This window comes from Molothrus aeneus, chromosome 1, assembly GCF_037042795.1.
Source record: "Molothrus aeneus isolate 106 chromosome 1, BPBGC_Maene_1.0, whole genome shotgun sequence".
NCBI lineage: Eukaryota > Metazoa > Chordata > Aves > Passeriformes > Icteridae > Molothrus > Molothrus aeneus.
Window position 1 is genome coordinate 105,139,265 of NC_089646.1, and position 23,722 is coordinate 105,162,986.

The following is a 23,722-nucleotide window of genomic DNA, read 5'->3' on the forward strand; positions in this document are numbered from 1 at the left end:
CCACATAAAAGATGAGGAGCAGAAAAATCAGTCATTCTCAGATTCACATGTGAAGCAGTCTTCTAGGTGAAACCAGGTAAATGAACCCTTCTTAGGCACCCTTACCAAATTATTTGAAAAATGCCACCAAAATACAAAATATATCAGTAAAACATTTCTGCTGTAACTGGTATGAGAGAATGGGATCATATGGTATATAATCCCCAGCAATTTATCCAATAAATCAAGAGGAAACCCTGAAAGTATTCAATGCACCAGAAAATCACCATGAGATTCAACAAACATAAAACTTATATGTATATTCTGGTGAAAAGTGTAATACACTAATAAAATGCAGAAAGATTCTCTATTATTCACTTTATTAAAATGTTATTTAAATTTTCCTGAGGGGCTGTGCTTTGTGTTAATCTAGCTTCTCCTTCGTCAGTCCACACATTATTAATTGTATCTCACAGTCAGTAACAAGCTACAGTGGCTGGCAGGATGCCACCTTAAAATTAAGTGCCTAAGGTGGGACACCTTGTATTCATCAATGTTTAAAAGATAAAACTGCCTTGTGCAACTTCCCATGACTGGTGTGGAAATAACAGGTAAGGTATTTAAAGCAGGTTCCTAAGGCAATTTATCCACCTTTCATGCCTGTAGTTCTACACTGGAGGGTGTGCAAGGCGGTGGGGAAGGAAGTGGGTTGAGAAGAAAAGCACTTAAGCATGAGGGTTGGCAACAAGGAGTGAGAACAAAGCACTAAGCCCTCGTGCCATCAGAGATGGGAAGCTGAGGAGTCTCCATTCTGCAGGAATGGTAACAGAAATTAAAATGGAAACTCAGATTGGTCTTGGAACAGGATTTTACTCCAAAGGACAGCTTCTGGGTGAAGTTTTTGTAATTCCATCTACACAGCCTCTTGACACAAGAAGATAGAACACCTGTTCTATCAACTGACCTCTGAGTACAGTGGTGTCCTGAGATACTGTTGCTGTTGATTGCTTTCATCCATCTGAGCTTTCAACTGCTAATAGGTTTAAATTTGGGCTGAAAAATTATTTTGCGTATAATACTTTTACAGAAAGCAATATTTACTTCTTTTTTTCCCCCTTAGCTTCCCACTTAGCACATACTAGAAGACACAGCTTTTTCTAACATACTGCTATCGAATTCACAATTAGCTACATTAATAATATCACTCAGTCCTCTTTATATCCAGGATAACTGTGGCATTTTAATTTACAGGTATGCAGCACTACTCTGATTGAGTTTCTGACCCCCAAACCAGATTTTGCCTGGCAGCCCAGAGCAGAGTTTGGCACCTCTGTTAAGGAGGTGATGAGGATGGCCCCAAGCGATGCTGTCAGATGTTGCACGGTGACTCCACCACGTGGCAAGCAGAAGTGCCATGCTGCTGAGCTTTTCTTTGACCATAAATTGCCGTGGAAGGGGCGGTCTCTGCCCGGGGCGTGCAGCAGCTGCTGGGGTGAGAACTTCTTCAGGCACTGCAGCCTCATCTGTCCACAACCCAACAGGAGCACTAACAGCCCCGCGTTCATCTCCACCTCTCCAGGAGAAAGTAACTAACACCGTTCCAAACAGGAAAAACTCGGTATAGAACAAGAGGTGGCTATAAATCACCATTAAATCACACTGTTCTTCCTCTTTATCTGTTCCTACCCCAAGAAAAAAAAAACTCCTCAGTCATGTCGTACTCATTAACAAACATACTGCACTGCTTTTTTCCAGTATGTTGGCAGTTCTTCTCTCTGTTCATCTAAAACCTTAGTTTTGGAATATTTCTAGTCAAAAAAGACTTTTCTTTAGCAGTATCTCCTTAGAATACTTCTACTTTCACTTTCTACCACCATTTTAAAGTTTAAAGCTTTTTTTATAACCAATTCAGAGAGCTCTTCTTTGGTTCTCTTTCTTACAGCAAGAGATGGGGGCTAGAATAATCTCACATTATTCATTGAGAGTGGCCCTTTATTCAGCTGATAATATGATTTAATTTATATAAAGTAAGAGATGAGAAATGGGTGGGGGGGAAGTCAACTTTCTCCCAAGCCTGAATGAATGACATTCAGCAAGTCTCATAGCACAGGCAGGTGACTCAAACAGACAGACAGACAGATCATGTGGAGCCTGTTTTCAATGTTATGGAGACCCTTCCCCATGGTCTGACATGAATTGGCATGGCTCTGGCATAGCCCACGTTTTTCAGGCCGTGTCAAACAATGGTTTCAGTTACAGGTGAGGTGACAAGCTCTGGGCTGGCAGGGTGCCTCCACCTCCCCAGCAGCGGAGCAGCGCCTGGAACCGGCCCCCCAAGCGCGGCTCAAGCTGCCCCTCCCGCTGCACCTTCCTTTTCTGGGCAAACACTTCCCTCTCCCGGTACAAAAGTTAACTACAGCCACACCATTAAAAAAACCCCACATATTTCCATCTATCCTTTCATGCGTTACTTTAAATATTTGCATTTAATTTAATAAATTTAATTTTAAAATTACTTGCCTCTTCCCATATGAATGCATGTTTGAGCTTTTTCCCCACCTATGAACAAGAGTCTGGCAGCACCTGTGCTTTTGGCCAGACACCAACATCCCTTCTAACCCAAACAATTCCATGATTCTGATCCTATGATCATGATAAATGTAATTTCTGCTGGAAATATTTCTGTCACCCAGGAGGTATCTGTAGAATATTGCTCAACCTGTAAATTGTCAGCACTGAGGTGATTTTACTGATGACATAAACAAGTCCCTAATAATTTTTACTTCAGTGATAGTTTGAAAATGGTGGCAGACTGTGGTCTAGGGCTGTTTATCAGGAAAATAGAATAACCAACAGCTACAGCTGTAGAGTCATTTCTGCTTTAACAATAGTGAAATGTGAAAGGTCTGGGCACAAGTCTGATGAGGAGAGGCTGAGGGAGCTGGGGTTGCTTAGCCTGGAGAAAAGGAGGTGCAGGTTGTTGTTCTAAATAGGTTATTTCACCTGATATTCAAGAAGCCAATCCACAAGCTGAGTCGAGGTATTTTATTTATTTACAGCCCCAAGCAAACAGGGCTGCTGAGTGGCAAATCCACAAAGCCTGCACACTGACTACCAGGATGTTTAACTATTTATACATTTTAGCAAACAAAGGTACTAATGCTCACTGGCTACAAGTTACTAATTTGTTATTAATTTGTATTCTATCTCCTGTTGGTTAAATAATTCCCTTATTCTCATGCTAATTAGTCTGTATGGTCAGGCCTTCTCCTAAATTGGTGGGTTTCTCGATTCCATGAGCCACAATCTCCCTGTCAGAATTTTTTACCCAGCTCCAGCCAATTCCAGCACAGCTGCAGAGTTGGTTTTGGTAATTCCATCCTTACCTCGGGAGTTCTGCCAAACGTTCTGGTGACTTGTAAATTCTGCATCCTTTTGTGTCCACTGTGAAAAACACCAATCACTTGCTTTAAAAATTTTAAAAGTTTAATAGTAATAAAATGGTTATAATTATATGAGTAATATAATTAGAGTAATAAAAATGTGGAAAATTGTGATTAGGACAATACGAGACAATAAGAACAAAGAGTTACGCACGGTCCAGGTACCTTTTCTAGGCAAAATAAGCCCAAAAAAGGACACACGTTAACAGAGGACTAACCCTTAAAAACAATAGCTTGTTGCATATTCATACACCTCATACATGATGCATAAATTCCATTCAAACAAGGGATTCTATCTGGTCAGTGTCAGCTTCTTCCTATTAATCCTGGCGGCATCTGCAGAGATGAGCGAGGCAGGAAGAGTTTGTTTCTTCTGAAAATGGAGCAATAAATTCTTTTTTCTCTGAAAGATTAAAGGTGTCCTGTGGCTGCTATCTGATGCGAGTACCTCATTCCTTTCTTAAAAAAAATCTCACATATATAGTTTCTATTTTAACATTATGTTATAACCTAAAGCTATATTTAACGCAGTACTTTAAAAAATTAATACGGCATAACTTTCTAACATAACACATATAATATTCATTTTAATATTTGCGAAAAGCCAATCATATAATACACGTTTTTCACATCCACTCTCAGTGCTATCTCCTTCTCCCCAAGCTTTGTTAACCTCCCTGCATCCGAGATCATTGAAACATGTCAAATACTAAACTTTATCAAGCCAATTCTGCCGACAAATATTAAATGCAAATATTTATCCTTCTAACACCTGCACACCGAGGGAAGCGCTCATCACCCCTACAACACCTCAGAGGAGGCTGTGGCCAGCTGGGGTCGGCCTCTCCTCCCCGACAACAAGTGACAGGACAAGAGCAATGGCCTCAGGTTGTGCCAGCAGAGGTTCAGGCCGGATATCAGGAACAATCGCCTCACAGGAAGGGCTGCCAAGCATTGGAACAGCCTGCCCGAGGAAGCGGTGGAGCCACCATACCTGGATGTTTGGGTGGCGGGCCTGGCAGCTCCGGGTTAGCGGTTGGACCCGGCCATCACGGAGGTGTTTCCCGACCCAAAGCCCGGCACAACCCGGTATTCCCAGGACCGTCCCGCTCTCCCTGAGCCGACGGCGCCCCCGCTCCTCCCGCTTCCCGCTGGGGGGGGCGGGGCCACGGCGTCATCGGCGCGCGCCCGCAGCGCCGCTCTCCCTCCCTCCCTCCCTCCCTCCCTCCCTGCCGCCCGCCGGCCGGGATCATGTCGCCGCCGCTCTTCAGCCTGCCCGAGGCGCGGCTCCGCTTTACGGTGAGCCTCCCCCCTGCCTTCCCCCCGTCCTTCCAGCCTTCCCTTCATCCCTGCCGCTCGGACGGGAAGCTGCGGGGCCGGCCTGTGCCTCGGCGGCTCCGGGCCCGCGGCCCGGCCGGGGCTGCTGCCGGGAGCGGCCCGGGCGCTGCTTTATGGAGCGCTGAGTGCGGCCGGGGTGCGGCGGAGTGAGAGTGGGAGTGAGAGTGAGAGTGAGAGTGAGAGTGAGGGCGAGGGCAGGCTGTGCGCCGGTTCGGCCAAGCGGGGGAGGAGGAAATCAGTCTTCAGGTTAGCGAAAATTAACGTGAAAGACAACGAAAGTGTAGCGTGCCCCCCCCGAGTAAAACGTCCGGGCGTATTGCACTTTCTGTCTCTGCTGAGGGATGCTTTTCCTTTCCCAGAGCTGGGGGGCTCCGTGTGTTGCCGGCCTCTGGATCCCCTCAGGTTGTCAGACGAGAGGATGGGATTTGCACAGGAGTGCTCGAGGCACAAGCACTCGATCCCTTAGAGCGATTTTGTAGCAGGAAGCAGTCATTTTTAGACCACCTTCTTAGCAGGAGTCATGTGCTTTTTAACATCTTCATAAACGTAGGACTTGCAGGGATCCCATGCGACTTTGTAGGTGGTAGAAAATTGGGAGGAGCTGTTAAGTCCCTTGAAGACAGGGAGAGGCTCTCAGGCCCACGATGCCGTTCTTGGGGCTGTCCTTGTAGGGCCAGGAGTTGGGCTCGATGATCCTTGTGGGTCCCTTCCGACTCAGAGTGTTCCCTGATCTGTGTCCCAAAGCATCATAACCACCTGAAGCTGTGAGTGTGGCACCTGAGACAATGATAGGTCCAGTGTTGGTCACAAGAGCCTGATCCTCTGTGTATCCTTTAGAAATGCTGTTTTCACCAGGCTGCTAGCCCACGTTTGAGGTGAGATGCTCTAACAGCTCATGTGCCTAATTTCCCATGTGCTTGTTATTTGCCCTTCCTGTTACAAAGGTCTCTCTGTAAACTAACACATGGTGTGTGGCAGGAAGATTCCTTCTTATTTCTGTCCACTGTCAGAGGAAGGAGGGAAGATCCTTTTAGTTTTGTACTGGTGTTGTAGCTTTTCTCTCTTTGCATTTGGTAGACATCCACCAGAGAGGCTCTGATTAACAAAAGCATCAAGCCGTTGTTGAATGCATTTAACCAGGTTCCTGGAAGGTAAGTGAAGGTCACTTGTTTTTTTTTTTTAAATTGCCTGTTTAGATAAGTTTTAGTAATCTTGTGCCTGAGGGTAGTTACTAACTAAGGTGGAATGTTTGCATTTGCAGTGAAAATGAAAAGAAGTGTACCTTGGATCAAGCTTTTAGAGTTGTTGTAGAAGAAGAAATAGTAAGTATTTTAAACTGCTGAAGCTTATCTCTTGTTGAACCTCACATTTCTATTAGCAGGCTAGTATATTAATGTAACAGCAATGTACTTTAGTGTAAGAAAACACTTCATTAAAAACAGGAGCTATGTAATGGTGAGGTAATTGAGATTAAAGACAGATGATTCAAGGAGGTAGGTAGAATCTTGTATTTGAGAGATATCACACTGTAGTGAGAGCTGTTGTCTGAGCCTTTTCTAGCAGTTCTTTGTAATGTTTATGAAAGTCTGCTGCATCTTAAAATTCTAATTCATAAACATGCATTGTTCAATAACTGTACTTTAAAAGTGGGTGGAAAGGGTAGGATTGGAGTAGATGTCAGAAAGAAATTCTTCACTGTGAGGGTGGTGAGGCACTGGAACAAGTTGTCCCAAGATGTTGTGGATGCCCCATCCCTGGAAGTGATCAAGGTCAGGTTGGATGGGGCTTTCAGCAACCTGGGTTACTGAAAGGTGTCTCTGCCCCTGGCAGGAGAGTTTGAGCAATGAGATATTTTGGCCTCCCCAGATCAAAACTATTTTGTGATTTGTTACTTATGTAACAAAGCTGCCCTATCAGCTGAAAAGACTGATGAAAGGAGTCAAATAGTGTATGATCAAATAATATTTGAATGAAGTCTGGATGTGGGATATTAATTTTCAGAGGCAAATGACTGTGCATTTGGGTCTCTAGTGGCTGGAAGCAGCCAGGAATGGTTTAATTCTCAATAAAAAACTTACTACAGTTAACTGATAGGTCAGATTTCATAGATTGTTTTGGGAAGTTGAATGTCAGTATTTGTTTTAAATATACCTACTTGGAAGCAAGAATTTTAGTTTTGTTAGATACATTGTGGTCAGACTGGAGAATTTCAACAGTGTTTTCTTTCTTTAGATAAACAAAGCTCCATGTGAGAATCTCCTGGCAATTATTTCTCTTGCTATTAATGGAGTCACAGAAGGTGAGCATTGAAAGAGCATCTCTCTTTCAAATTTATTGGCAGTTTTAGGGACCATTTAGGGGAATTTTAAAATCTTGATTTCTGTAAATCATCTACTGTGGTTATCTTTGGTGATATATGGTTCTTATGCTAGTATTTAGTTTCAGAAGAGAAATTAAGTATAATATAATTAAATTTGGTTATATGTGTGACATTTGTGTTGGAATCTTTTTTTTTTTTTTTTTGTTAAGAAAGAAAGATGGATGGATTTGGTTGCAGCATGATTAGCAGTTTCTTTGTCCAGCACTCTAAAATGATAGAAGTTTCCCATCATAATTTCAGAGATGAGACCAGTGAGGCAGAGAGGTAAAATGACTCGGCAGAGGCAGAAATAACATCTCCTGTGTATCTGTGCTCATCTCCTGTCAGGATATGGCTGGTTTTTAGATACCTGGATCTGTTTCAATAACAGATTGTGTCAGAAATCAGTGTGCTGTTCTCTGAAGTGGCTTTTGCTCTCTTCCTTTTGTTTATTTGTTCACATTATTCATCAAGAATTGTTTGTTTCAGTAAGTACAGGTGAATTACATGTATGTTTTATGAGCTGTAGGAATAACAAGAGCTGTGCTGTGAGGAATGCAGGCATTGCCTGCAGAGCATGGGTGGATGGACTTGGAGGACTGTTTTAGTGGTGCTTGAAAAGGCTCTCAGCCTTCATGGATGTGTGTAGTGGGACTAACTGTGGATATAGAAGTCTGAAAAAGTTCACTTGCAGTCTGCAGAAAGATGTGACATTGTTTCAGATTTTGAGGTCGTTATAACAGTGATTGTTTTAATATTTGTTTTATGTTAGTGCAAAGCTTTTACAAATCTCGTTTGAGTATGTGTAGAAATAACTTTAGTGAAAGTTCACATTTTAGCCCAAGTTTTCTGTTAGGATTTGTAGGAACCCAGAAGAACTTCTTTCTTCTACTTTTTTTAATAAAATGTCCCTCAAGTGTAATGCATCTCTTTGTTTTGTATTTCAGTTCAAATTTGTTGAGTAAAAAAATTCCCTGTTTTCCTTATAGGTATTTGCACTGCGTCAACTCCTTTTGTGCTTTTGGGGGATGTTCTGGATTGCCTCCCTTTGGATCAGTGTGACAAAATTTTCACTTTTGTGGAGAAAAATGTTGCTACATGGAAATCGGTAGGTATTTCTGCAAATCTTCCATAGTTTGGCCAAAGCTTTTGTCTACAAGAACCATTGTGATGAACAGAATTTTACTGTCCTTGTGGCTGACACATTAGTGTCAGGAACTCCAGAGATAGCACCTGAAAAGCATTCTACTGTCTCAGTGTTTTCCTTATCTGGATTTTCTAACTAGAACCTCCTCCCATAGTCATTCAGGCTGCTTTGTTTCAGATTACATTATGGCCCCTGACATATTCACAAACTGTTGTTTATTGTTGATTCAGGTATCTCCCAGTTTCTTCTTCCAGATCACCAGTATTGTGAACACTCTAAATCTTTTTTGTGTGCTCTTTGCTTATTTGTACAGATCATACATGGAGTAATAAAGGAAATGAGTGTAAAAATTAGTGCATTCCAAGAAAAAAAAAAGGATGGTGTTCTTACAGTTCATTGTCACACGTGGTTTTTTCTTTATGAAGGCTGGATGTAAATGTATTTCATGCTTTCTTGGAATTTGTGGGACTTGCCTTTTTGTGAAACCTGCCTGTTATGTAAGGGAAGACTCAAATTTAGAGTTATCTGTAGGAGTGACTCATACTTACTCATATCTTGTGATTGGATTAATCTGCTCAGGAAGGTTTTATGATCTTCTAATGTCCTAAATACCTTTACTCTGTTTCAGAACACATTTTACTCTGCAGGGAAGAATTACTTGCTGCGCATGTGCAATGGTGAGTAGTAGTTTTTCAGGCAGGGGAGAGCAGCATTAAAGAACTTCCTATCTCAGGAAATGAAAATTAGTTTAATAACTTGATTTAAATTCAGATGTGTTCAGTAAGTTATAAAGTTAAAAGGTGCATCACTCTGAACAGATACACATTCTTGGTTATTAATGTAAAAGTCATTCAGGCCTCAGGGAGCTCTTCATCAGTGGAGATCGTTTTAGAAGAATGTCATTCCTCAGCAATGACAGCGCCTGTACCCAAGGCTATATTTGAGTAGGATTCATTCAAATTTATTTTTTATTGGTGTTGAAGGTGTTAGGAGAATTGGCAGAATGCATTTGGAACAAGTATGTCTGGTCAGAGGGAGTCACTGGCATTTGAATTTACAATTATGAGCTTCCTTAGCTCTGTAGATCATGTGATTAGCAAGTCTTGAATTCTGTTGCATGAGAAATTAAAAGAGGGATAAATACTAATATTATTTACTTTTTACAATATTTAGATCTCCTAAGAAGATTATCTAAGTCACAAAACACAGTCTTTTGTGGAAGAATTCAGCTGTTCTTGGCTAGGTTATTTCCACTTTCAGAAAAGTCAGGTGAGATTTTTTTGCATTTCATCACACTTAACATTGAGACTAAATAAGCTGAACCTTTAAAGTCTGTGATGGTTGCAGACCAAATCCAGTTGGACCAAATCACTTTGCATTTGCATCCTAGTTCTTCTGCCTTTCCTTGATGTTGTGACTTTTATTTGCTTTGGTTCCAGATGTAAGTTTTTGCTCTGAGAATTGAGTATCAGTATTTCATAAACAGACTTGGGAACTTCACAGCTTTTAAGACTTTCTCTTTGTTTTTCACAGGACTTAACCTACAGAGTCAGTTCAACCTGGAAAATGTCACTGTTTTCAATACCAATGAACATGAGAGCACTCTGGGACAGAAGGTGAAAATTCCAATGTAATTTTTCACTGATTCTGCAGTTAACGTGTAAGATTGTTTGCACAAAAAGTGTTTGGGACTGTAGGTTCATAATTTGGTTGTCCCTCTGCCAGACCAAGCTGTTGTTTTGGGAATAGGCATTCCCAGGTGTCTGTTAGGTTACCTGGAATCTTAAACTCTGCACTCTGAGGGAGAAAAAGACAGGTTTGATTGTGAGGAATGAGTACTGTCACTTACTGTGCAAAGTTTTCCCCACAGTATGCAGAGGACAGAGCTGTCTCTTCAGCTTTTTTCAGGAGAAATGAGGCTACCATTGCATTAAGACAGAAATTTTTTACACATATTACAGTAATAATACTTCAGAGATTTGAGTTACCAGCTTAAGCTTTCTGATCTAATATATAATTGAATGTTTACAGTAAACAACACTGTGAGAGCTCTGTGCAAACTGTAGTGGCATTTATATAAATTTTAAATATTTTTTTCCTATTTAGCACACTGAGGAGAGGGAAGAAGGAATGGATGTGGAAGAAGGTGAAATGGGAGATGATGAAGCACCAACGAGTTGGTGAGCTGACAGAAATTTAAAAGCTGAAGCAAAGCATTATAAAGTGAAAGGAAAAATGCTGTTTGGGAAATATCTTTAAATGTTGAGATCCAAATTCTCCTCATCTTCTGCCCTCTGAAGATTAGATCTATCTAATCAGTGAAGGCTCCTGCCAATGTCTTAATTGTTTAAGTTGTCTGGGAAACAGAAATGTACAGATTTGAAAAAGTTGTATACCCTGGCTGAGAACCACTCTGGTTTTGACAGTTTTACAAATTCCCTTCACAAAACTCGTGATAAGATGTATTCAGGGATTTTGAGTATATGCTTAAGGAGAAAAAGCTGTGTTCCCCTTCATGCCACAGATAGTAAAAAAACTCCTAAGATCCCTTTTGTGTACTTTTTTACTTTTATGGTGAGAAAGTAACAACAGACTGAATGGAAAGCTCTTACAAGGACAAATTTTGAGTTACAGATTCCTCTGTGACGGTTCACTACTGACTCACTAATTTACTTCCAAAGTGAATAATGTTTTCTGGGGTTGTACATTCCTGAGTGAACTTGAATATAGTATATTGCTTTTCAATGTGGTTTTTTTTTTTTTTCATTATTTCTTCCACAGTTCCATTCCAATAGATTATAACCTGTATAGAAAATTCTGGTCACTTCAAGATTATTTTAGAAATCCTGTGCAGTGTTATGAGAAGGTGTCATGGAAAACATTTCTTAAGGTAATCTGAGTTCATGCTTTCAACCATTCAGCCTAAGTAAAGGTCATTGTTTACATGAGTAGCAGTGACTGCATAAGCATGGAACAGTTCAAAGGCTCAGGCTGCTGGAAAATGATAGTGCATTAGGAAATGCATTTTGACGCTTTCTTAAGTGAGCCTTTTTCAGTAAACTAATATATTGTGTTAAAATGTACAATAAGTTTCCTACTGTATGTCAATACCAGAAATACTTCACATGTTGCAACAGTGCCAGAAGTACTTTTTTTTTGTGGTTTATCAGCTGCAACAAGCAGAAGTTGTGGGTTTGGGTGGGTTTTTTTACCCAGAGAAGATAAATAGCTCTATCTAGTCCTTACTGTTATTTTTGAGTAGTTATACTGATGCCAGTGGCATCCTAAAGATTACTGGTTTCTAACAAAGCAAATCTCTTTGTAGAAGCAATGACTTGAATGTCCCCTTCAGCCAGCTGTTTCAGTTTTGCTTAGTATGAATATTGATGAGGATTTATTGCCAAGGTACAGTTTCTTCAAAATTTGTCACCCAGTATTTATTTAATTCAAAGAAGCTTAGTTATTTTTTAATCTTCATTCTCTGTGTTCTGGTAATAAGAGGTGACATCTGCTCAGACATCCTAGTATAAATCTAATTTATGATATCTACTAATGGGGCCAAAAAAAAAAAAAAACCACAGAAAACCACCACAGGTGCAGTTCAGAAACTGATCAAAGACTTAGGTCTTTCAGATGAAATTTTTTACTGTGATCATGTGAACCTTTCTTCTTCATGATGTCTAAACAACAACGCATTGTTCAGAACCTAAAATGTTTTTTTTCTTAGCATACTTTAAATATTCTGTATGATTAAATGTTCTGACATGATAACATTTTCACTTCATTTGTGGTGTTCAGAGCAGTCCTGCACATCAGTAACAAATGTTTCACATTTGTTCACATTTCTAACAGTTGTTTCAATGGGCTGATAGCCGAGTATTTTACTTTAGATTTACTTAATCTACCAAGTATTTTACTTGCTTGGCTTTAGGTCTGCAAAGGTTCAGTATTGTTTTCATGTGGTAAATAAAAAAACTCTCTTTTATAGTACTCGGAAGAAGTTTTGGCTGTTTTCAAAAGTTACAAATTGGATGACACTCAGGCTTCCCGAAAAAAGTTGGAAGAACTAAAAACAGGAGGAGAACATGTGTATTTTGCAAAGTTCCTAACTAGTGAAAAGGTACGTGGCTTCCCTTCCAGAATTTCAGGCTCGTTGAGGTTGGAAGGAACCTATGTCTGGTTCAGCTTCCCTGCTCTCAGCTGGAGCAGTTGATCAGCACTATGTCCAGTTGAGACTCCACAGTTTCTCTGGATATCCCATTACAATGTTTGGCCTTTTTATTTAGATAGATGTATTCTATTCCTTTTTGTATTTTATTCTTTGTGGGTTGTCTCTGTTAATTAATGACTCAGAGGCTTCTATTTCTGGAATAAGAGTCTTCAATAACGCTGCCATTTGTTTATTGGATTTCATTTCTAATGTTGCCTTTACAAAGATAAATTAAAAGAGAGTAAATATTTAAAGATCTTTTGCTTTTTTATTGTTGTTTAGCTAATGGATTTACAGCTGAGTGACAGTAACTTCCGTCGTCACATCTTGTTGCAGTACCTAATACTATTTCAGTATCTAAAGGGACAAGTCAAATTTAAAAGGTAATGTGAAAATACTTTGTGTTTTGGGGATGGGGAACTAGGAACTTGGAGATAAACCAAAATATTTTAAAATAGTTTGCCTACTTATTCTGAGTTTGTGGAACTTGGAGCCTTGGATTGGTAAATACAGGGTATGGCTGAAGTTATTTTACAGCAGGAAAGCAGAGGTCTCAATTAATTTCTCTGTTCCTCTGCCTGATTCTTTGCCCTCCTGTGCTCTCATGTTGGTTGGACTTGCTTAAAATTGTGCCATTTACTATACAGGCAGAAATGCAATCTGCTCATCTTTGCAGAGTAAGTATTCTGCCAAGTTGGTGAGTTGTGGGGTCTCAGAGAAGTAGAGGCCATTAAAACTTGCTTACAGTGAGTGCCAGCCATGAGAGGGAAGGAGACTCTCCTTGGCAGCACCCAGTTGTTAAGACCAGTGCAAGGTACTTGTGTGTGGCATCATTTTGAATCTATATTGGCTTTGCAAAGTGGCATTGGTTGCTGATTTGTTTTTTCTTAGTGTACTGCAGAACTCTGTCTAAAATGACAAGAAATAGCAATGGTGATTATTGCTTTTATAAATTCATGGGATAGAACCAAACTCCATCTGTTCCTAGTCTCTTAACATTATTCTGAAGAAAAACCCATCTCATTTCCTGTGCCCTGGGCCATATTTGCACGTAATAATTAATATCCTTAAAAAGGCAGGTGTCTCCCACCTGCTATATATTGTTTTTTGTAAACAGCTCTCAAAGAACTTTGTAATCTAGGATCATTATCCTAATTCTACAGATCATTTATCAAGGCAGTCTAGTGGCTGAGAAGGAATGGAATTCAGGTCTTCTGAATTCCAGTTCAGTCCTTTTGAGGTGACAGTCATTCAATGTCATTGCATGAAAATGTTCATTATAATTGGTCACTTATTGGTGGTCAAGGATGGCATGAGATACAAATGGTGGTATAACACTTGGTGAGTGTTTTTGAGGTAAATCTTTTCATTGTGCCCATTTGCTGTATTTTGGGTCCAGTATCGAGGTTTGATCTTGAATCACTCAAATGGGCTTCCTATTGGGTGAATTCTACACCTTGAAAGTGTAATCCCCAAGCACATCTAATTAATTCCACAAACTAGTAAATGCCCTGGGACCATAGCAGATCACATTCAAAGCACATTCCTCAGATCTCCTCTTAACACCCCTCACAAGGTATGTAGTATAAATTATATGTCCTCAGCACACTTTCTGATGTGTTGTTTTTTTTTCAATTCCAGTTCAAACTATGTTCTAACAGATGAACAGTCTCTTTGGATTGAAGATACTACAAAAGCAGTCTACCAGGTTGTTACAGTATCTACTCTCATAAAAATTACATGGAAGAATATTGAGCATGTAATATTGTATCAACCACCTTTAAAGCAATAGCCACCATTTTCTCTGGAGTTCTTTTCCTACATGTTCTGCAACAGATACAATGCAAAAAGTTCACCTTCTTTTCTCTCATTCATAGCTTCTTTCAGAAAATCCTCCAGATGGGGAAAGATTCTCAAAAATGGTAGAGGTGAGTATTTTGATGCCTGCCTGAACAAAGTCTATAGCACATAAAAAAGCAGTTTCAGCTTATACTAGCTTTTAGAACACACCTATTATATCTGAGAACTTTTACCTCATCCTAGTAAAAATTGGTCCTATAGTGTCTTATTATTTTGTAGTCATATTTTATCCCATGTTTTCATTAATGTCTTTCTTCCTTCTTCAGGGGAGAAATGGAGATATGCCTGTATGTGCATGTGTACACATGCACATTGGAAAGCAAAAAATATTCCAAAGCTTTTGCAGATAGGAGTCCTGTGCCCAAAGACATGGAAATGAAATACAAGTGAAATTAATCAAAACCCAAGAAATTGTCTTTTTGCTATCCTTTTTTCCTTTACTTTTACCACATCTATTTTCTTGACTAGACCAGGGGAGATAAAGCTTTTCCCACAAGTTTTTGAAGAGAGGAGTTACACTATTTTTGCATATCAATCCAGTTGCCTAAGATTATACTGATGATCTTCAAGATAGTGACTGAAACACACAACCTAGAACAAAGTTTTCCCCTTAATTTTAATAGCTCAATTTAAAACTTTGGGGTCAACTCTGAACGTGCTTATGACCCTAATAATGTGCAATACTTTCTGTCTTTCTGCAGCATATATTAAATACTGAAGAAAACTGGAACTCATGGAAAAATGAGGGCTGCCCAAGCTTTGTGAAAGAAAGGTAACTGTGTTATGGAACAGAAGCTTTCTGCTGCTTGTTTGAAATGGTGGTTCCACTTCAGAGTCTGCTACCCATGGTGTATATTGACCACTCACACAACTTGGAGATCTGTACAGTTGCCTGTCCCTTCAGTGAGTGCAGGCTCTTAGATTTCTGCCAAAAGTCATAAGGCTTGCAGTATGTCAGGGAAGAGGTGTTTATGGGTGTGTCTGATCTCAGGAGAGCATTCTTCATTGTCTCAGGGCAATATTTTGTGGTACTGGTACTGGTCCAGGAGACTGGAGCAGGTTTTGCTGCCTCCTGCTTTCAGCAGACCCTAGGTTGAAGTGGTTAGTGCCTGACTTTTCCATTTATCCCTTTGGACTGCCTCTAATGAAGCCTTTGGCATTATGGCTTTGGGCAGGGCAGCATACCTGGAGTTTGTGTAACAGTTCTCTTACACAATTTATTTGTTTGCCACTTGATGGTGATCACTTACCTTAAAGGGAATGACAATTAGATGGCTTTCACCACTGAAAGTTTCCTGTGTTACTAACTAGTGGCAAAACTTGAACTTTGACTCCATGTGTCTACTTGACTGTCTTGAGGGGATGACCAAACATTTGTCTTCCACCCTTCTTCATTGTACACACAGACTGGCCTCTTTGTGGTAAGGAACATGTGGGTCATTATATCTTTGGAGATTCCCTTTTATTGGAGAGATGATGTGCAGCCACCTCTTCATGACTTAAGCTGTTTGTAAATAAAAGGGAGGGGGGCTGTTAGAAGAGAGAAATTACTGTTGCAGGGGGATTGTGGGGAAGTAAAATTATGAAATTTGACTTTTATAAATGTTCTGTCTCCTTTAGATCTCATCCAGAGTTTCAGCTTGGGTAGGTTTTGCCCTAACCTCAGTCCTCTGGGATCTCCAATCTCTAATCCCATGAAATCAGGTGCAGCTGGGGAAAGAGACCTTGCAACCATGATCCCAGCAGCAGGGTAGATCATGTCCTGCTGGCACAATTGTGATTTGCTTCCTTCTGTTTTTGGGACTCTGGTAGATCTTTATATTTTTGAGTGAACTAATTTTGGTGTCTGGCAGAATCCTTTATCTCTACTTTGCCTCCTCTCTCCTTTTCCCCACTGCCTCCTTCCACCCTTAGACTCGCTGTCCCTCAGTTCTCATCTCAGGTGAAAGGTGAAGGTGAAACAGCTTCTTTTGTTCTTGAGATATTACTGGTTTGACACTAAAGAGCTTTTTTTTTTTCTTTAGACCTCCTGATTCTAAGCCAATGAGGCCTGTGCGGAAGAGGCCAGCTCCGGAGGACTTCTTAGGAAAAGGATCAAACAAAAAAATCCTTATGGGGAAGTATGTTGGTTTCTCTTTCCTTTACAAAATTTCTGGGTTTGGCTTGGTTAATTGGTTTGGGGGATTTTATGTTTGGGGTTTTTTCCTCCCACTGTTTTTTCTATACATCAATTTTCAAACATCCTTATTTTGGAGCTGCCAAAGGATATATCACTCTTTTAAAACTTGCAGTAGCCTTTCTTTCCTTATAACCATCTTTTACAGATCCCTTTAAGACAGTCCATGAGTGTGGCATGGTAGGATGATGAACATAAACAATGTGTGTTTATGCTTTTCTTTTCAGTGAGGAGCTGACCCGCCTTTGGAATTTATGTCCTGATAACATGGAAGCCTGTAAATCTGAGAGTAGGTAGGTAAAAAATGGGTGTGTCATTGTTTAAAGCTAACTAATTAGCACTCTAATTAGAGAGTTACAAAATTGGCATAAGGAAGATGTACAAGATGATCTCAGGAAGTGTGCATTTCACACCTTTAGAGAAGGTGGTTGTATGAATTTTTGCCCTGAAGCCTCTTTACAGTTTTCCTCACTTCTTCAAGTGTTTATGCTGCCAGTAATTTTCATTGCTTACTAAAGTAAAATCTAAGCTGAAAACCAGATGAAAACTTTCCTTTTGTAGAACATGATTGTATAATTAATTACCTTATATAATGAAGGAAGATTGCCAAGTCTGTCTCTGATGAAGTTAGCATGCTGCTTGGCTATGATTTTCGAGCAGGCCTGTGCTTTAAACAATGCTAGATAAGAGGAAATTGGCTACCAGGCATTGTTCCAGCACATACCATGTCTGTTCGTGGGGCAGATACAGAAAAATGCAATTATTAGTTGTCCCTTCTGCTTGCACAATTGTAGGAAATGCTTAAAATATACTCTGCTACACAACTTTCTTTGTTACAGGTGCCAAAATCTCTTTTACTGTGCAGACATGATGCAGAGTAAGAAAATTTGGAGAAGGAATGGGACAGTTCCCGAAGAGAACTCTGCTAGTAGTGGCTGTAAAGTCTGGTTCTGTGGGGAGAGGTGCTAGCTGTGCAGATTTCCTGGGTGGAGGAATTGCTTTTCTAGAGGTTCAGAGCTTTGCAGAGGAAGTGCCCTCCTTTCTTGTGAGGCTGGGATATACAGGAAGGCCTTTGACAGGATGCTTGCCTTTACTAGGCCAAGGGATGAAGGTGGAGTTGTGTTTGGAACCAAAGCTTTTGGTTCCATGTGTGTGATTGTATTGTGCTGCAATGCCTTTAAATAAAAATAAATAAATAAAGCCCTTAACAAATGTACATAAACAAAGAAAATGCATGCCATGGTAAACAGGAAACTGATCCCATGGTGTCAAGATTCAGTTGCAAGTTTTTGTCATGGGCTTTGTGACTGTATGTGGTCAAGTAAAAGCTTTTTGCTTTGGTTCTTCACATCTCCATTCAAATGGGGTAATACTTCCTTAGCTGTCCCCTTTTTAGATGGTTGTTTTGGGGATAATGTGGCAGGACTCAGATGGGTTTTCAAGGTGCTGGCTTTTTCCAGCAGTCAGTGATGATGCATGGGGCACTGCTGCCCTGGGCAAAATGCCTTTTTCAAAACAAAATTGAAATGAATGTATAGACCAGTGTGCTTCACCCCCTGCTCCAGCCCTTTGCTAGACTCCCTTACAGAAGCAGGTGTGTCTCTGTCAGCATTGGGTAGGAGAAGTACAGATCATTATGAGCTTGCTTTGCTCCACTGAGAGTCTTGGCTCTCAGTAACCTACAGCTCTCACACAATCTGTGTTTCTTGGGTAGAGTCTTCTCAGCAGCAAACCATCCTGATGGTGTGAAATTTCATTTCTGTTCTTTTTTTAGGTCAGGGTTCCTTTTGTGCTGCTTTGAGTACCTGTCAGAACCCACCCCAAGCAGTTCTGAGAGCAGATAGAGCTGAGGTGGGGGGTGGCAGGGACAGCCATGTTTTGCTGCTGTCAAATGGCACAAAACTAGCAACTATTTTAGACTTCTGAGCGCTTGTGAGCTGTGCAAATGCTGCTGACAGATGTTGACATCACCTCTTTGTATGGCAGGAGGTTTAAATGTGTATAATAGGCAGTGCTAGCAACTGCTGGCACACTCTAGTGGTTTTGCAGTTAATAATTTTATAGCAATATGTATCAAGCACTTTCTTTGCTTGTTTAAAATTGTTAAATTTGAGTGGGTTGGTTTGGGATTTGTATTTTTCCCCTCAGTGGATGAGCTTGAGATGTGTCAAAAGAAACAAAGACTGTCCATTTTAGAGAAGTTTGTGAAGCATATTTAAGCTCTTTATTTGATTTTTTTTTTTAGGGAATATATGCCAACACTGGAGGAATTTTTTGAGGAAGCTATTGAACAAGCAGACCCTGAAAACATGGTTGAAAATAAGTATAAGTATGTCCATCTCTGCTGTGTTTCACTTGATTTTAGTCTGTTTCATGTTTGGACTGTTAAAGAAAACAGACTGTTCTCAGCATTACTAGTATCTGTGTAGGACTCCAGAAATGTACAAAAACTGATTAAATTTGGACAGAATTATATTACTAAATGTCTCAAATCTTTCTCTGTGTTTTTATAGATGCCAGACTTTAATAATCAAACTTGTGTTTTATTGTAGGGCTGTGAACAATTCTAACTATGGCTGGAGAGCACTGAGACTTCTGGCACGCAGAAGTCCCCACTTCTTCCAGCCAACAAACCAACAGTTCAAGAGTTTACCTGAATATCTAGAAAACATGGTAATCAAATTAGCCAAGGAGCTGCCTGTAAGTAATATTATCCTATAATAATAAATGCTGAATTCATTCACTTTCTGGTTGTCCCTCTGCAGTCCATTTGGTACAGAGAGGGAGAAAAAAAAAGCCAGGAAAAAAGTTTGTACACTGAAATAAAAATTACAAATAAAATTAGTCTAATCTCTGAACATCCCCTAACAATAAACTGAGTAACACTGATTAACCTAGTAACTGTTGAACTCAGCCTTGTACTCTGAAAAAAACCAGCTGTGGCAATCCTGTTGGTAGGTGGGAGTGTATATATATATATATATATATATATATGTGTGTGTGTGTGTGTGTGAATATATACACATATATATCTTAACCCAGCTGCTTGGGTTCCGTGTTGCAGTGCAGACCAATTTTATGGAAGCCAGAATTTTATAAGCCAGAATCATGGCTCATGAATATACTGGGATGGCAGGAAAAGAGGCAGTGTGTGCAGCTGATGGTGCTGTGCTTACCAGAACTTTACAGCAAGGTTTGCCAGAGGTCTTCTATCAGCTCCCTGACTTCTAAAATATGCAAAACAATAATAAACCTTGTGGAGCTGTAAAATTAAGGCATTAACCCTTTGCTTGGTCAACAGTACAAATTTGAGTCCAGGTGGGGCCTTTCAGATGGCTTTATACACAGTGATAAGAGAGGCTGGCAGTGGGGAAGGGGCGCTTTCTACACCTCTGAATTGGCACAAAACCCAGCAATGTCTTGCAGATGCAAACCCTTGCTTCTCTACTGAGACTTTCCTTCTCTGTAATGTGAGGTCTAACGGTTGGAGTTTAATATAGGGCTGTTTTGTTTGTCCAGCCATCAGAGTTAACTGTAAGCTAAGAGCAAGTTTAAAAAAAATGTGGGGATTGTAATTTGTTGAATGTATTAAGGTATGGCTGCATGCAGTATTCCTGGTACTACTGTCATGTGCCAAAAGCAATGGCAAGAAACAACTTGTGTACCTAAGGCCCGTGGCTGAAATATAGAAAAAGATGAAACCTTTTGGCTGATCAGTACCTGAATGAGGGAGTGAAAAGTTTGTTGTTTGTGTATTTGATTGCCACCTTCTAGAAGTCTGAAAGTACATAAACTTTGAGGAATTCCCAAGTGTGGAATAAAATTAATGAATAACAATAATCGTGATTTTTTTAAAAAAATGTTCATCAGTAGTGATCTTAAATTTGGTTGGCTGGGTTGTTTTTTTTTTAAGCAAGTGATAAAGCTTGCTATGGAATGCTTAGTTGTTGTTACTATGAAAAGGAAAAATCCTATTAAATCAGTGGATGCTTTGATGATTTTTTTTTTAGTTAGTAATATGTTTTATTAGAACTTACTGGTGTTTAGGAGACTCTGGGGGATTTTTGATTCTCATGTGGGATTGTGTCAGACTTTCCATTCTAACACACATTCCAGAGACAAGCACAGAGCTGTAGAATTTCTCTTTGAAAACAAAATGCATCCAGTGATGTTTAGTTCTTTCATTGTAGCCTCCTTCTGAAGAAATAAAAACAGGTGAAGATGAAGATGAGGAAGATAATGATGCTTTATTAAAGGAAAACAATGAAAGTAAGACTTGCATATTCTTAGTCTTTCCAGTTTTTCTCTTGATATGTGTTGCAGAATCTGTGTTTTAACATAGTTTCCACTGAGGGCCATCAGTCCTGCTTACCCCAGTGCATTAGCACCAACAAGCACAGCCTTTTTGGGACACAGGAGCAGCCTCCCAGTGTCCTGGCCTGCAATGCTGAAAGCTTCCAACCTGTTGGATTAGCACTTTCACTAGGAGCCTCTTTCACCTTTTCTGCTATGTAGTCTGTGTTGACAGTGTCACTGGGTGTTCGGGGCTGAAATGTCAGCTGTGTAAAAGCCTGTGTGAGTGCTCCTCTCCCACTTTCCTGTTCTCTCTGCCCTTTAATCACTGGGGTAAGCACTTTCCCCTAGCCCTCCTGGGGTAGTAACTGTGGAACTTTCAAAAATGGATATATTCCAGCTCTGAGATCTTTACTTCTTCATTTAAAATACCTTAGAGGCAAAAGTTTCTCTGGAAGAAGAGCAACCTTCCTGACAAACATCATCTCACTCATTGTTCTCCACAATCTGTCTCTTGCCTTTAATCCTGGCATGTCCTGCTCCTAGGTGTCCTTCCCTATCTCCTTTGTCTGTGAATCTGCCATCTTTCATCCTTATTTGTGCCTTCATCTCACAGCACCCTTGTGGGTTATAACCCTGTATCCCAGCTCCTGGATCCAGCACAGGCAGATGGGATGCACAGGGCATGGAAGCCAAACACTGGGTACCTCTGGCAGCTTTGTTGCAAGCTGTTTTCTGTCAGTGGAAAGACACCTGTGGGCTTCTGTGAATCTCTCTCATGTTGCCCTTTTCCATCCAGCACTTGACCTTCTCCACAGTCTCCTTTGCAATAGTAGAGAAGTTCTTTCCTCTTTAGCTTAATGCTAATGCACACAGCCTTTGTGGTGTCACTGTGTGGGGTTTACATCTTTCTTTAAATCTTGTCTTAAAGCAATGATGGCAGAGCCATGGTCTGCTGTGCTTAGACATAAGAGAAATGATCTGACGGCTTTTATTGTTTTGTTGTTCTGCATCTTTTGTCCTTTTCCTCTGTGTGACTTTAGTTCAGATAAATGACTGTGACTGATAAGTGCTGGAGAGACTTGAATTTCTACTCTGTGCCACCTCTCTTCAGGTGGCACAAGAAGGGACTAATTCTTAATAAGAGATTATTTTTTAATAAAATAAATTTTATTTAAAAGTAGGAGTATGATTAATTTCTCTATGTATTTCAATTTTTGGTGTTTTTTTCTTTAAAATTGTGAAATAAACAGGGATGGTAAGCCACAGACTGTAGACTGTGATAAGCTATGAATGTGCAAACCCATCTGTAATCTTGTAGCACTTGGCTTCCCAGCAGAGCCTAGTGTTCCATGGTTTTTATGTCAATGCCAGAATGATAGAAAATTCCTTGAAGTACTGACTACACATGAAATTTACTGTCATAGCCCTGTCGTGTTGCCAATAGGAACATGAGAAAAAAATGAATGAATACTGAGTTTGTTTGTTTGGATTTTTTTACCTGGGTTGACTTTGAGTAAGGTGGCTAAAAAATTCCAAAACACAGCTAAATGTTAAAGATCACTCTGTATTTTGATGTTATAATTGACTAGTGTTGAAGTCTGTCAAAATCCTTGTTTTCATTTGGAGGAGGCAGTTCTGATGTATTTAAGACTTAGGCACTTCTCTCAATATTAAAGGAGATAACATAAAAAGCAAGATTATCTGTATTTATGGGCATTAAGGGACATAGCTCTTGAAACCCAGGTAAACACCTGTAAAAATCTGCTCTTGGAGCTCGAGTAGGTGTAAGTCAGTCTGTCAGTAAATAAACAGAGGATTTAAAATAGGGAGGATTCATTTGCAGTGTCTGGAGGTGTTCCCCGTGTCTCACTGATTCCTTCTCTGTTTTCCCCAGGTCCAGAGGTGCAACGGGACAAAGCCATGACGGGCGAGCAGATCGAGTCCTTTGCCAACAGGCTGGGGGAGCAGTGGAAGGCCTTGGCCCCCTACTTGGAGATGAAGGAGTCTGACATCCGGCAGATCGAGCTGGACAGCGAGGATGTGAAGATGAGAGCCAAGCAGCTGCTGGTGGCCTGGCAGGATCAGGAGGGCTCTCACGCCACCCCCGAGAACCTGATCACGGCGCTGACCAAGGCCGGCCTCGGGGAGCTGGCCGAAAGCCTCTCCAACGACACCGAAGGCAGCAGCTAACTCGCCTCAGATGCCAACTGACTGACTTGGGGCTGGGGGGTTGGTAATTGTGACTCTTCTGGTGCTTGCCATTGATAATTGTTACTTTTGTCGCTAGGCAATAGATTTTTGATAGGTATTTTATGTTCGGTAAATGATATAAAGCTTTTTAATATTACTGTTGGATTGTCCAGAGTGTCTGAGAAAAGGATTAGTTGCTGTAGCCTGGAACTAGGAAGCTTTATCTTTGGTGGTAGAACATGAAAGGGAGGATGGAGAGTCCTCGCAGCTTTTGGGGCAGGCTCTGGGAGTTTGGCACCAGCAGAACTCGGGTTGCTCCTGCTGGACAGAGAATTGGCAGGCTCGTTCCTCACAGCAGGGAAGAACTGTGTGTGAAGGACTTTGGAGTCACTCTTTGGGGTCATGGGAGCTGGGGACTGTCAAAAGAGGTAAAATGAGAGAGTTGTGATGGCACTCCAAGGCACAGCACTGCCTTCCAGTGAAGAAGTGCTGTCCTGCTCTCCCACTGAAGCACTGGTTCAGTCAGTGATCAAGGGATTTCCATGCTGGTTTTTGTTAGTGATTACTTTTAGCTTCTCATTCTTTGGCTGTGTAGGAACACCCCTGAGTACTGGTAAACAAAGAAGGTTTTTTGCCACAGGTAATTGTGAAGGTTTCATTTTAAGGCCATGGTTGTCTGTAGATGGGTACAAGCTGTTTTCCCTCAAAATGTGAGAGGTTTTTG

General features: G+C 40.6%; 1 protein-coding gene across 1 annotated transcript; it reads left to right on the forward strand.

Moving 5' to 3' along the window:
• Positions 1 to 4,633: 4,633 nt before the first annotated feature.
• Positions 4,634 to 23,155, forward strand: THOC1 (THO complex subunit 1). Its single transcript, XM_066562292.1, has 21 exons — positions 4,634 to 4,721; positions 5,838 to 5,911; positions 6,022 to 6,082; positions 6,993 to 7,059; positions 8,109 to 8,227; positions 8,895 to 8,943; positions 9,440 to 9,535; positions 9,800 to 9,882; positions 10,373 to 10,446; positions 11,048 to 11,156; positions 12,255 to 12,386; positions 12,759 to 12,859; positions 14,118 to 14,184; positions 14,354 to 14,404; positions 15,038 to 15,108; positions 16,361 to 16,456; positions 16,740 to 16,805; positions 18,758 to 18,841; positions 19,065 to 19,212; positions 20,703 to 20,781; positions 22,703 to 23,155. Exons 1-21 carry the CDS (start codon positions 4,674 to 4,676, stop codon positions 22,996 to 22,998), a joined length of 1,971 nt encoding a protein of 656 aa, XP_066418389.1. The 5' UTR covers positions 4,634 to 4,673; the 3' UTR covers positions 22,999 to 23,155.
• Positions 23,156 to 23,722: the final 567 nt, after the last annotated feature.